At 36.0% G+C, this 14,986-nt stretch overlaps 1 protein-coding gene across 4 annotated transcripts in view; it reads right to left on the bottom strand.

Moving 5' to 3' along the window:
• Positions 1-14,986, bottom strand: part of LOC110022925 (nicotinate phosphoribosyltransferase 2-like) — a 100,376-nt gene that overhangs the window by 5,501 nt on the left and 79,889 nt on the right. For all 4 annotated transcript variants that reach the window (XR_002293829.1, XM_020722090.1, XM_020722099.1 and 1 more), the window contains 4 exons: positions 4,537-4,711; positions 3,985-4,119; positions 3,824-3,922; positions 3,439-3,547 (listed from right to left, as the gene is read on the bottom strand). Coding sequence is in view for 3 of the 4 variants with exons in the window: in XM_020722090.1 (XP_020577749.1) it covers positions 3,439-3,547; positions 3,824-3,922; positions 3,985-4,119; positions 4,537-4,711 (518 nt within the window). In the remaining variant the exon portion in view is untranslated. The remainder of the gene's footprint in view (positions 1-3,438; positions 3,548-3,823; positions 3,923-3,984; positions 4,120-4,536; positions 4,712-14,986) is intronic.

Raw genomic sequence — 14,986 nt, 5'->3', positions numbered from 1 at the left:
CATCCCTGCCCCTCCAACATTGATGGACAATGTAAAAAAAAATCTGGGCCATCAGGATGTGGACCATGTGGATTAATGAAAGGTGTTGAATAACTTCACGAAATGAGTTGAAAACAAGTATTTAAGACCCCCATTTCCTCAACATCTGCATGGTCCTCGGAGGGATTTGACAATTGACCGTAACATGGTCCCTATGCTCCTCCATCAAGCAGCCCCAAGGGCATTGCCGATCTACCTCTAGCCCAAGAGAGACCAGCCAACTACACGTGGGTATAGCATCAAAAATAAGATGCCACCAAAAGATTTTTTCATGAGGATGAAAGACCAATTTAATAACCCATCGAAAATCTACTGCATGGCCAGTGAACCAAGCCGCATAAGCTAGAGACGTGACTATGCATCCAAAAAAAGGCGAGAGAAGTTTCGGGCAATCATTGATTCCAAAGTCATCCCGACTACTAGTAAAACTAACCATTTAACCACAATGGAATTAAAGGAGCCCTCTGCAGTTTTAATCGTATCTCGTCTCGATCAAGGAGAATATGTTGGGGAAAAATGGGAACGCCCTATCATGTGGTCCGTGACGCCTAAATTGATAATCCAGGGACCTAAAAAAGCAAAACTAGCGAGAACCATAGAGAAGTTACCTTGACAGACAAGAGAGGTTAACAGGCTAGAGAAAAATTGACTAAAACCAAGCAGCTTAATGAAATGTTCCACCTGACTCTTAATAGAGTATGACGAGTCAAGAATGGTCCCAATAGCAACCGACTGAACTGTTATGGATCCATAGGTCGTAGCGAGACCTTTAGCAGTGGAAGATTTGGAAGAAAACTTATTCTCCAGTTTCTCGTGGAGTTTCTAACACTTGTCATGAGTATGGTGGGGTTTGTGGAAAAAATCACATGTGGAGTAATTAGCAGGAAACAACATGACAGAGTATGGAGTACTATTGGAGACCAAGGCTGACAACTCGGATGAAGTATTTGAGTAGCCGAGCATGACAATTCTCCAGCTTTCTTCGCGAAGGATCTTGGTGAATGCTTCCCGGATTGAAGGAAGAGGGTAACAACCAAGTATAAGGCCGCAAACTTCATCTAAATCCTTTTTCAGGCCAGCCAGAAATTGAAACACATGATCGTTTTTCAAAATCTTATGAAAGAAAAGATTCTATGGGAGAGTCCCAAGTGTAGTCGTAGTAGATGTCACATTCCATCTATAAAGCAACTAAGTTGTTGTTTTAATGGGTCACTGCTTCGATCCGTGTTTAGCATTGCGGACCTTATTAGAAAGGTCATAGAATTATTCAGAATTACATCAGTTCGAGCAGGTATCGCAAACGACAGTCCAAGGGTGCTTGCAGATGGAAGAAACAGGTAAGAATGGCCAATAGAAGTCTCCATGGAATTGATTAGTCATGACATAATCATGGAGATCTCCACTTCTGGCGCGACATTTACTGGGTCACTATTCGGAGGATCTCGAATTATACCCGCGAGGTGGCCGGATTAAACCCAACTTTTGACAAACAACTAACAACTTGAGACTGCTAGGGGAAATTGGAACCGTTGAGTTTATGAGTGGTAACTAGGATATTTATATGGTGTCCAGGTCCTTTGGTCTGCAGAAGGATTGAGGAAGATGACAAAACTTTGGTGGAATCAAGAACAACATTGGAAGGAAGCTCGGAGGTGGAGGAATCAACCATGGCTCCATTGAGGAATCAACCATGGCTCCAATGGAGCCAAAGGAGAGGACTGGCTGCTGAGGCACGGAAAGAGTCGACCCCTACATCTGACAACCTTTTGGGAAGATTTTTTTATTGTATATGGAGTTCCAGCTAGTGGAGAGACTGTAGCAAGGAATTCCGATTGCAAGGAGTGCTAACCTTGGAGAAAAAATAAAAGAAAGATTTCTGCTACAGGAAGAACCCACGAAGAAGGCTGCAATGAGAATAGGGGGCCACAAGAAGGAGTTCGGCTAGGTAGGTGGAGGTCCAGCGGCTTGGGTAAGATCTCTTGCTCTGATATGATGCATGTTTGAGGAATTGAGTAAAAAGTTTTATTGATACGAAATGTTGGCTTAAATACAACTTACTAGAATCCTAAACATAAGAAAAAAATTAACTACTAGAATCATAAACATAGGAAAGAAATAACACCCATCTCTCCAAGAAAATCAAAATCAAATCAAATAAACTAAAAACAAAAATTCCTATATCTAGCCAAAAATAAAAGGAAATACATAAATAGAAAAGAAAAGGACACAAACAAAATCCTAATATAATTTCGAACATAATTTTAGTAGGTATGTCTTACATTTAGCATTATGTTTGGCTTATAAAAATTAAATAAGGATGATTTTAATTTAAGGATGATGACCTTGTTCACTTAAACCATTAAAGTGGGTGATTACATTTTGAATTAAAGGTATTACTTTTTTCTTTCTAGATCATAATATTCTTTTAATAAGCGAGATATGAGCTACACCTTACATGTTCCAACGAGGAATGTATCGGACAATAATGGGTTTGATTTAAGAATGTTATTGTCATTAAGGCTCTCAAACTATAACATATATGGTTGTTTACCTAGTAATTCCATGATGATGATATTCAAATAATATGGTCAAGAATGACTCAATTGTTATGACAAATGCTATGATTACTCCATAGTCTTCCATAATATACCGATTGTCATATCTAAACCTTCGTGATTATTGACTTATAATAATAAAACTATGTTACATAGGTTAGGCTTCGTTGGTTTTTCTCTTTTCATATTTTTCATGTAAAAAAAAATTATATCTCCTACTTGTTGCTTTGAACTTATGTGTGTAAAATCTATATACAATCCTAAAACATTAATTTTACTTCTACCACCACGAATACTTCAGGATGCATCCAAGTATGGACCACATGCAGTGTAAGCCTAGACCAACGCAGTCTTCTTCTGAAATCGGCAATGAATTAAGTAGATTTCCGAAAATAAACTTCAGCGAGCCAACCAAAAAGAGATATCTCATTCAGTGATGGCTTTCAAGAGATTTAGTACTACTGCCACATGCATGCTTTGCAAAGGTAGCAAGAAATTCAGGGAACAGATTTAGATGGTAAACTCTGTATTAGAACTCAATCGAGTTTCTTCTAGTTTACTAAAAACATATCAACTAGTGATTATCGCTCATTTCTACAAGACAAAAAGAAATCATTTTTGCTGCACTACTTAATTATTGATTATGTTTGCCATAACTTCTTGCTCTAATATGATCAGAATATCAAACAAAGGAAACTGCAGCAGTGATAAAAAAATGCATAAGTTCATTAATTATTCTGCCTAGCCTATCCGAAACTCTAGTTCATGCTCAGACATCTGCTTTTGAGGCAGGAAAGACTACTATGGAAATAATTAGAGAAGGACAAGAGCATAGTATCCATACCTGAACCACCAGGCCAATAACACTTCAAGAGCTCCTCCACACGATGTGGAACAACATAAGCCCTCTTTGATTCACTAAAAGGATGTCGGCATAGGATCCTTTCCCCTTTCTGTTTTAGGGGAAGAAAGCAATATTTTCTTTAAGTTTGCTAAATAAAGTTCAATTTTATCAATGGTCAAACTCAAATGGAGAAGACCATCCTTAAAAAATATGTATATCTTGCTTTCCTTCCTAGAAACTCGCAATACTAAAAATAAATTTTGATGCTGAAAAACAGCAATATTTTCAGACATGCTTAATTTGTCTACTAGTCTACCATGTGAAACCATGTGGCATGAAAATAAACTAATTCCAAAGTGCATGATATTGTATTAGACGAAGTTACTTTAGGAGGCTCTTCATTTTCCCCGGTCATTAAATCCAGCAGTGCATAGCCTTCTCTTCCATATAACCTATAACATCTTTTTTTGCAAGGAATCGTGACCTGTGTAAAGAAAAACAGTCAAATTTGATAAAGCAAAGAAGCGATATGGTTAAGAAACAAACCTTGGAGACATCTTCAGAAAGTTTGATACGTGGTTGGCCATTTATCTCAACTAACTTGAATACGCAGCCAAGTGCTGCTTGAGAATAACAAGTCACTAGATAGGTTCCAATGCCAAAGGCATCTACTTCATGACCCTGAACAGAAAATCAAACATTTGATCTTATTTCATCCTTGAAGAGAGATGTGATTACTTATTGAGTTACGAGGTCCCATATTTATAACTCTCTATCTTATAAAGATAAGATTCTAAATAAAACAAGTAGAATAGCGTGCAGACATGATGAATTAGCATTGCAAATGCTACTTTGTTTAATAATCTGTTCAATAACTTAAGAAATGATTGAAAATTTAAGCAGTAGGATGAAGATTGGGCATATTAAAGGCTGAAGTAGGCATATCAGCGGATTGAAGACATTAAATCATATGATGCAACCTGCTTTACACTACCAAATACCAATCAACATGAAGCTTCAAACCACCACCAGCTTCCATATAGTTAATGAAACAGAAAAGACATGATCTTGAATAGTGGAACCTTGTGGAAGTTTTACCTGCTTGTTCAAGGCATCGATGGTTTCCTCATTCAGATCATTGCTTGCTGTGATGAGTAAATTCCCAAAACCGGGTACTGCAAATTCCTTCTCTATCACATGGAAAAATTTGCGAGATTTAATGGATAAGTATGCTAGATCACCGGAGTCCAACCTAATTCCAGTTGCTTTATAACTGCAACAAGGTTTGTCAGCATTCAAGTGCCTCATTACAGTTGCTAAAGAGAATGTTGGGGAGGTGAAATCCCGGAATACTAATAAATCTTTGAGAGACCAAAGCAACAAACATCTAATTCCCTAGCAAATTACAGTATAGAAATTTTCGTAATACCTGATTAATCATGAACCATCCATGTATAATTGGCATCAAGTGTAGGTTTAATGCACATTGGCTGAATTATGTGTCACTTAAATAATGTTCCGCTAAGTTCTTGCACAGCAAATGTTATAATAAAGAAACATAAAAGAGGGATAAGGGGGAACTTCAATCAATATTTTTTTCCTAAAAACCCTCGTGAAACATGAGGAGAAAATAATCAAACATAAATTTAACCAAGTGCATACAAACATTTAAGGGTAGGTGCATGAGATAAGCGATGTAAACATGAGTAAACTATAAGCACATGACATATAGTCTAATCATGCAATGCAATCTACAAGTGTAATCATACAAACTCACAATGTAAGTGGAGAAAATTTATTGTGCTAAGGTGAGCGAATATATAAAATAAAATTACATAAATGTATTAATTGATTAATACAAGATCAAATAAACAATCAACTCAAGTTAAAAAGAAAAAAAGCATGCGAAGTTATACGTGAAAAAAAAAACAAGAGACCAAGTATTGTAATTGTAAGTTCAATGTAAACAATGAACTCAACTACACAATCTATCCACTAGGCGATCAAATACCAAAAACGCAATAGCGCGTCCACAAATAGTACAATTAATATTACAAGATCTATATACATACACATACAAATACATACATGCATATCTATATATATGTATATATTACATATGTATATGTATGTTTATCTATCTACATAATGTGTTAAAAGGAATTACCTTAAAAAATGACATATCACGGGTCATTCGCAATTTTTTGTTGGAGTTTTCTCGAATGTTAGATTCTCTGGCTTAATAATCTTTGTTGATAAACTAACAAGAGCTTTCAAACCTACTAAAAAATATTTGTCAATTGTCTCGGATGAATGCTGGAATCGTTCCATCGCTCCTCTCATTGATTCATTTTATTATAAAATATAAGGAATTATTGCTAACACTTCTCTTGTTGTCATTCTTGAGGACCCTTGAAGTCCATGATGGCTATGTAGTTCGTTAAGTAGATCCTTACATATAGGCTGTCATACAAAATATATTACTAAATCTTGTGGGGTGTCCTTGTAGTAGCTCCCTAACCCATTTATCACCAATATAAGTGAATGTCATGCATGGAGTTTGATCAACGAATGGTTTGCATTCGTAAAACAAACATATGGTCACCGCAATATTTCTTCTCAAGCTCTCTCTGTGAGTCCATGCTAAAGAAGTGTTCTATTCAGGTAATATGTATGAATCAGGCAATGTTAAAAGAACATCTAAAATCTAAACACAGAGTATAATGAGAAAAAATAAATACAGAGCAACATATAGATTGTTCAAGCTAGAAAGAAAAACATCCAAATAGGATATCCCATGAAACAAACGGAAAAAAAAACCAAAGCCACTAAACAATAACGCCACAAAATCAATTATTATTGCTGTCCATAAATAAACGTAAATAGTCGGCCCTACGATCAGCGGCATTTTCATGAATATCTATCTGCGAACTGAGTCCTCCAGCAACTTCAAAGAGTTCAGATACGACTTATCCCCATAAACTTTGAGATATGTCTACAGAACTTGAATAAAGTCATCTATGGAGGTGTAATGTGAAATACCATCTTGAATTCTGCACGCATCCAACAGTTTTATTAATTAGCTTCTGAAGAAAGCAACTATTTTTCTTTTCCTTTTCCCCAACCTAGGACGCTTTGACCGACATGTGAACTCCAGCTCCTTTGGGTTTAGGCTAGAGCCTTCACCGGACCCACTTATCTACTCGGTCTCCAAGTCCTCTGGCATGCTTGCAAACCCATGCTCACTTGGGGTGAACGCATGAGTGTCCGTTGCAACAACCACATTGAAAATATGTCCTAGCTTCTCCTTCAGGTCAAGATCAATACCACTGAATTTAAATTTCTTGGCGGCTGGCACTGCCTGCAACATACGGGCAACTTTATTACTTAAAACGTTTTAGTAGGATAAAGAAAGGAAAAACAAGTAATCATTGGTTAGTTTATTACCTCAAATTTCTCAGTCCACCAGTCCTCCGAAGCATCTATTGTTTGTTTCACTGAATCCCAACCCAAACACGTGGATTACTGTTTTAGTTCTTTCCATAATTTTCAATCATTCTTCAACTGATCCCACTTGTTCTTAAATTGCAACCTATCGTACTTCTTCCTGTCATTTCCTTGAACTTCTTCATAATATTTTGTCACCCTTCTTTGTTAAAATAAATGATGGGTTTATTTCTCAGCTCAACCTCCTTAAGACAGGTCGCAAAATATGACTGTGACTTCCCTATCCCACATGGCTGATGATCTGACTTCTTTGGTCTTAACCATTGAGATATTAACAAAGAAAAGATAAAACATTAATATTTCAAATCAACCAGAGAATAAACATTAGCCCCTTCCCATGGCCATTGAGGCAAATGACATCCCCACACAGCACACACACCCACAACCACCACCCACACACCCACACAAACAACCCCAAATCACACCCACACCCATAACCACCACACACACCCCCACATCCACACACACACCCACAGTCACAACACAACACCCAACCACATCCCACAGCCCATAGCAACAGTCCACAAAACAGCCAAACACACCACACCACAACCCTCAGGGCCCATAATAAACACAACCCCACACCACACACATACTCAAAAAACCACACACACCCATAGCCACAACAAACAACACCCAACCATAGTCCACACACTAATGAAGCACCCATAGCACAGACATCCCCACACTACTTTATATTAATGAAGCACCCATAGCACACACAACCCCACACTGTTATACATGAATGAAGCACCACAACCCATAACTCACACCTAATTTGAGGCCATTAAATACAGGGCACCCCCAACACTATCGTACACCAATGAAACACCCACAACACACACAACCCCACACTGTTATGCATCAATGAAGCACCACACCCAAACAAGCACCGCAGTCCACAACCCCCATCTAGTTTGAGTCAATTAAATATACAACAACCCCAAAACTATCATACACTAATGAAGCACCCACAACACACATCTCACAACCCTAATTTCAATGAAACACCCACAGCACACAACCCCACATTATCATACGTCAATAAAGCACCATATCCAAACCTCAATGAATCATCACAGCCCACAACCCACACCTCATTTGAGACAATTAAATATGGGGCACCGCCAACAATCCCAAACCACAGACTGCACCTATCAACACATAGCACCTAGCCATAACCCCAAACCACACACAACACCAGCACACAGTACCCACTCATAGCACATAGCACCCAGCCACAACCCCAAACCACCACACACTGCTATACTAGCACACAACACCTAGTCACAGCACCAAACCACAACACTGTTATACACCAAGGAAGCCCCACACCCATACCTCAATAAAGCAATATATAATACACAACACCTAAAATGTTGCCATCTACAAGTGAAGCATCCTCTTTCATCCATTTTTCAATTCCTAGCTCTAACATAGAAAAAAATGTGTAGTATTTAATAGAAGCGATTGCAAATAGACCACCTGAAATAATCTTATGAACAAATCAAGCACTCTTTTACCTCCATTTTACAAATTGACTAATACGCCTATGAAAGAAGCGGACTGTCCCGCGACCAAGTTTAATAATAAACCGCGAACGGGTTATTTGATTAAACAGATCGAACACGACAACCAAACAAGCCTTTGGGTGTCTTAAAAACGCACCGCACCTAATAAGTTAACCTAAACGGCCCCTAAATGTGAAGTTTGGCTTCAAGACGTGGTATTTTTGGGATATATTATTAATGGAGCTGGAATTTCTGAGGATCCTGTGAAGATTAGAAAAATAAAGAGCTGGCCGAGGTTGAGCACTGTCACAGAGACTCATAATTTGTTTGGATTAGCTGGATATTATCGAAGATTTGTTGAAAGTTTTTCTCACATTGTTGCACCCTTATCAATGTTGACTCAAAAGGTCATTATGTTTGAATGGTCCAATGCTTGTGAGCAGACTTTTCAAAAACTCAAGAATCATTTAACGACAACTCCAATTATTATCATTCCTGTTGGCACAAATGGATTTCGGATCTAGAGTAATGCTTCACATTAAGGATTGGAATGTATTATGATGCAGCATGATAAAGTTGTTACTTATATCTCAAGCAAACTCAAGGTGCATGGAAGGAAATATGCTACCCATGACTTGGACTTAATGGCAGTTATATTTGCACTGAAGTTTTGGAGAAACTACCTTTATGGCCTTTGTTGTAAGATCTTTACAAATCATAAGAGCTTGAGGTACATTTTCACTCAAAAGGAGCTGAACTTAGGACAATGATTTGGACATTCAATGCCAACCAGGTAAAGTGATATCTTCTTCAATGCTTTAAGCAAACAATCTTCAACGTCTGTAGCTTTGATGATCACTCAGGAGCACGAGTTAGCACAGGAGATGGAGCAACTTCAACTTGAGATTGTAATGACACAAGCTAATCCTAGCATGTATCAACTGTCAGTTCAGCTTACACTTGCGGACTGTGTTCGTGCAGCTCAGATGATGGGTGCGGACTTACTATAGCTTAGAGAGCAAACAAAGATTCGATCGAAGCTCGAGTTTAGTATCGATCAAGATGATGTGTTCTAGATTAGAAAGGACTCCAACAGAGGATACTTTGTGAGGCACATTCTACTTTATATTCTACTAATCTAAAAAGCAATAAGATGTATCAAGATCTTAAGAAGATATTTTGGTGGTCGAGTATGAAATCATTGTAGTTGAGTTTGTAGCCAAATTTTTGACATATCAAATGGTTAAGGCCGAAGATCAGAAACCTGATGGTCTATTGCAGCCCCTTCTCATTCCAGAGTGGAGATGAGAGGAGATTTCCATCGACTTTATTGTTGTCTTGCCGAGATCGAAGCCAAGAGATGCTAAGTCAACTTATTTTCTGTCAATCAAGCTGACCTATTCAGTAGATAAATTAATTAAGATCAACATAGATAACATTGTTTGATTGCATGAAATTCCAACTATCAGGGTATCAGATCGAAATTGAAGATTTACTTCCAAGTTATGGAAGCAAGTGCAAAAAGCTATGGGCACGAGATTGGACTTTAGTACTGCTTTTCATCCTCAGACAGATGGACAGTCGGAATGCACTATTCATACCTTAGAAGACTTGCTGAGAGCTTACATTTTAGGCTTCGGAGGTAACTGGGACGACTATATTCCATTGATAGGATTTGTTTATAATAATAGCTTCCAGGCTAGTATTGACATATCGCCCTACAAAGCACTTTATGGTAGAAGGTACAAATCCCCCTTGTTTTGGTTCGAGATTGGTGAGAGACGAAGATCTGGACCTCAACTAGTGGATTAAGCCACCGAAAAGGTTCGTCATATTCAAGATCGACTACGTGTAGCTCAGGATCATCGGGAGAAGACGTGCCATGACTCAAAGCATAGAGAGATTGAATTAAATGTCGAAGGGACACTATTTTCTGAAGGTTTCACCAATGCATGAAGTTACACGATTTAACTTAGACTTGAAAGCTTAAGCATTGTTTCATTGGTTCTTTTGAGGTGATCGAGAAAGTCGGTAGAGTTTCGTATCATTTGGCTCTTTCTTGGAGACTTTCAAGCCTACACAATGTCTTCCACATCTCCTTACTTTGGTGATAAGTGCATGATGACTCTCATATTATCTGACACGAGTCATTGATAATTTAAGGAAACTTGAGTAATAACTAAATATCAGATCGCTTCTCAGAACGTGAAGTTCGACTGTTTCGTTGTCGATCTACTCCTTCTGTCGGAGTGTTTTGGAACAATCACTCACAACGAGAAACAACTTAGGAGATTGAAGAAGATCGCAAAATACCCGTAACTGTTGCAGAACTAAGTTGTGAATTTGAGGATCAAATTTTTTAAAGAATAGTGTGATTACTTCTTCAATCATTGCCTTACTGATTTCCAAAAATTTGCAATTCTTTCCTTCTCTTCTTCCCTACTCCTACTGCCTTCCCGAATCCTTCAATCACACTACCTCAAACATGCATTTAATGGAGTTCATACGCCACAAATACCTAACAGCACCCCCACTCGCTCTTCCTCTTTTATCTGTCAATCGAGCTCCGTAAGTGATCTCCCTCCTCCCTCTATCCCAATTATGCCCAAAACCATTAGCTTTCAACCGAAGCTGTGTGATACAGTCACGATTACAGCTAGACAAAAAGGTCATAACAGGATTGTAGCCTACCTACTTCCTCCTCCATGCTCCTACTCAAAACCATTGATGAAGGTAACCCTCGTCTTTCTCCCCTTCATCCCACCTGCTTAGGCGCTTCAGCTCCTCTAAACCACACAAAACCGTCATCCAACAAAATTTTCTAAATCTTGGATCTAAGGCAAAACATGAGAGAAACAGAATTTAAGAGCCTCTAGAATTTGAAAATGTTCTTTTTTACTATTTATTGAGATTTTAGAAGTGATGTGTGTAAATCCCTCAAAAATTTAATTCAGAAATTAGAATTTACCTTACTACCCTATCAAAATAAAATAAAAACAAAATATTGTTTTCATAATGTTAGTTAAAGTCAAGCAAAATTAGTTTCAAAATTTCTTACTTTTAAAAAAATTATAATAATTTAATGATGATAATAATAATAAATGACGATTAGGTGCACCTAATTTAATGGTTAAATATGTTTAACTGCATAATTATTTATATATATTTTTTCTAAATGGAGTAGAATCTCTAGTTGAATCGTTGAATTCATAGAAGAATCGTTTTGTCGCCTTAAGGTAAGTAACTACTTTTTATTAGAAAATAAATATATAATTTGTAGTCAGGGGCATTACTCTTGTTATTCATAGCAGATTCTTAACTAATTCATATGTTTGTCAGTCATACCAATACTACTTCATATTTTTATATATGTTTCGTTTTTTGCTCATAATGAACTGACCATTTTAATTTATTGCTGCAAATTTTTTTACATGATTTAATTAATTCTATAATTATTATATTTTCGTTTCCTACACTTGCAAGAATTTATATGCATATCACAGCCTGCATAAGGTATCATACTTTTATATATTATAAATAGGAAAATTTTGGTATGCTTGTGTGTAATGACATGTAGGTCAGTGAAACCCTCTTGAATGACAACTACTAGAGTCTATGAGCCCATAAAGTGACGACTTTATAGGGAATCATCAGTTCTTTTAGGATTATTATTGATCTTCCAAGTTTCAGAGTGTCAGTTAAAATCAACTATATAAATAATAAATGAAAAACTGAATAATAAGAAACTTGATTGGAAAAGATAATTTTTTTTTAAGAAAAGTATGAAAATTTGATATTTACCAATTTTTGGTATCTTATGATGTTATACATGCACATAATAATTTCCTTTTTTTTGTTCATACAACATGTCTCATTTTTTTATCATTTATGCTTTGGTAAATAATTATTATTCAAACTCACACCTTAATATTTTGCATAATATGTTTTATTCAGCTGCTAATATGATCTTCTGCACCGGAACAGGTCTTTCAGTTTTAGGTTTTTTATCTTGGTATTCTTTTTAGTATTTGTTTTAACTATTGTCTTTTCCTTTTTGGGTTTGAGTAATCGTTCTCTATTGTCATTTCAATTTTGATTCAATCATTTTCTGCTTTCCTTTCAATTGTATCAGAAGACAGTTAATTATGGAATAAAATTTACATTTTTAGGTTTATTTCTGTTGTTATTTGCATATCATTTTTCTTTTAAAAATAAAAAAAAACAGATTCAATTCATTTTATCATGTCATGCAATGTTGGGATGTATCGTCTTCCGAACCCGGGATGTGACACAGACAATAAACAATGAGTAGGAGATTAAGTTGAACATGGCAACAAAATCTATCACTATAGGGCTAACTCAATTGTGCACAAGAGAGAGAGAAACAACGCCAATAGGTCGATTGATGAGCAGTAGAAATAAAGACTAGCTTTAAACATATGCATGTGCGGGTGAAACATACTCACATAAGCAAGATAGTGGGACAAAGGAGATTGAATTGATACTGTGCAGAGCATAGGAACAATGTGGCCTCAAGTTGTCACCATGTAGTAATCAAGGCTCAAGTGCAAATGGCACGGGTAGAAGAAATAAATTGGCGAGCCGATCATTTTGGATTAAATAGAGTTGTGGGAGGATAAATTTTCTAATCTTGAACATATACATAAGATTTAAATAAGATTTTAATTGGGAAGCCCAAGATATAAATTATATTTTAAATAAGGCTAAGGATTTTGCATGGAAAATAAAATTAGCATAGTAAATGAAGAGTGAAACACCAACAATGAAGAGTACTCAAAAGATGAAATAGCTATTTTGTTGAGATTTGATATTTATAGAAAAGATTAAACCTTGCATCTTTTAGATTTATTAAAATAAGTATACCTAAAATTAATACTAAGAAATTAAAATAATAAGTAGGAATAAATTTATAAAAATTTAACATAAGAGTATAAAAGTTATTAAAGTTGAAATTTAATTGATTAATTCTAAATTTTATGAAATTTAATGAATTAAGCTTTGCAAATATAATCAAACATGGTCAATATGGAAAAAATTCTAAAAGTGCATACATAACAAGTAAAATTTACTAATGTCTGGTACCAAATATTAATTTCATAGATAATTTGCTTCTTATTTTAGCAATTAATTCAAATACATCATCAAGTCAATCTATGGATGAATTACTTCCTACCCTCGCCAAGAGATTGCTTTCTAACATAGACCACCCAGGAATAGCAAAGTTCTTAAAGTTTACAAAATGCTTAAAGTAAACTCAGCTGAACACAAACATACTTTCATTTGATGTTATTATCTCAAAATAATTTCTCCCCATTCAAGTACTGAAGGCAAGCAGCTGAAATCCAAACAGACTTCGTCTGGGAAAAAACAAAATCCAAAATTTCATGCCTAAAGACTCTTTCCTTAGAAAATCATCTACACATATAATTCTTCCAATTAAAATAAATCCATGAAAATGATAGAAGAAATCAAATTTGTACCTCAAAAACTTAGTTTTTCATCCCTCTTATTTTTTTTCTTTTCTCCTCCTCTTCATATTCTTCCCTCTTTTCCTTTTATTTAATCCTAGTTTTTCTATGTTTCTCCTCAACTGCTAAGCGAGAGCAGCTACTCTATTTTCAACCACCAGAAACAATGATGAAAGAAAGGAACAAATGGTTTTATAATAATTAATCATAGTCTCTTTATATATATATATATATATATATATATTCTTTTTTTTTCTTTTTTTTTTTGTGGGAAAGAGCAGCGGTAGCTCCCTAGGCTTTAATATTTAAAAAGAAGGTACAAGGATAGGGAGGGGGAGAGGATCCCCTTCTAGAATATATTGCGATTTGTGTGTTGTATTGTGTGAGTTTGGCTTTCATTTGGGCCCTAATACAACATTTCTATATCTTTTCCACTTTAATATATTAGCCCTTGGGATTTTTCTCTCGCTCTCTCTCTCTCTTTCTCGCTATATATATATATATATTTATTTATTTATTTATTTTTTTTTGAGAAAGTCCAAATGCTAATATATTAAAAGGAAATAAGGATACATATAGATTGTGTGGAAAGGCCCAAGCATGGCACCCTTTCCCCACGATAACCATCACATACAAAAGATTCCAAAAAAAGAGAAAATACAGAAAATTACATGAGACCTAAAGAAAAAAACAAAAATACCAAAAAAACGTAGTATCAGGTAGCTAGAGAGCGACCCAATTTTTCTTTGCCTCTACCTCTAGTTCTACGAAAGAAGCCAGCTAATAAATTGGTAAGATGAGTGTCATTGTCAGTAGTGACCAAAGTATCATCCAATAAGTTTCCAAGCTCGAGTCAGCCTCCAGTTTTCTTCTTTCTCTTGGAATAGACTTGTCATTCTTCATCTGAAGATTGCCTCACCTGATCAGTGGATTGGTCTAAAGTGTGTCGGACATGCGTATAATATTGAACATTAGAAGTAACCGCTTGTTGTACCAGCTGATCTTTGATATATATATATATATAATTGGGCTTTTTCTATA

The sequence above is a fragment of the Phalaenopsis equestris genome, unplaced genomic scaffold (assembly GCF_001263595.1).
Source record: "Phalaenopsis equestris unplaced genomic scaffold, ASM126359v1 Scaffold000002, whole genome shotgun sequence".
Classification (NCBI taxonomy): Eukaryota; Viridiplantae; Streptophyta; class Magnoliopsida; order Asparagales; family Orchidaceae; genus Phalaenopsis; species Phalaenopsis equestris.
Note: the sequence above shows the minus strand (reverse complement) of the source record. Positions and strands in the feature narration are given on the sequence as shown.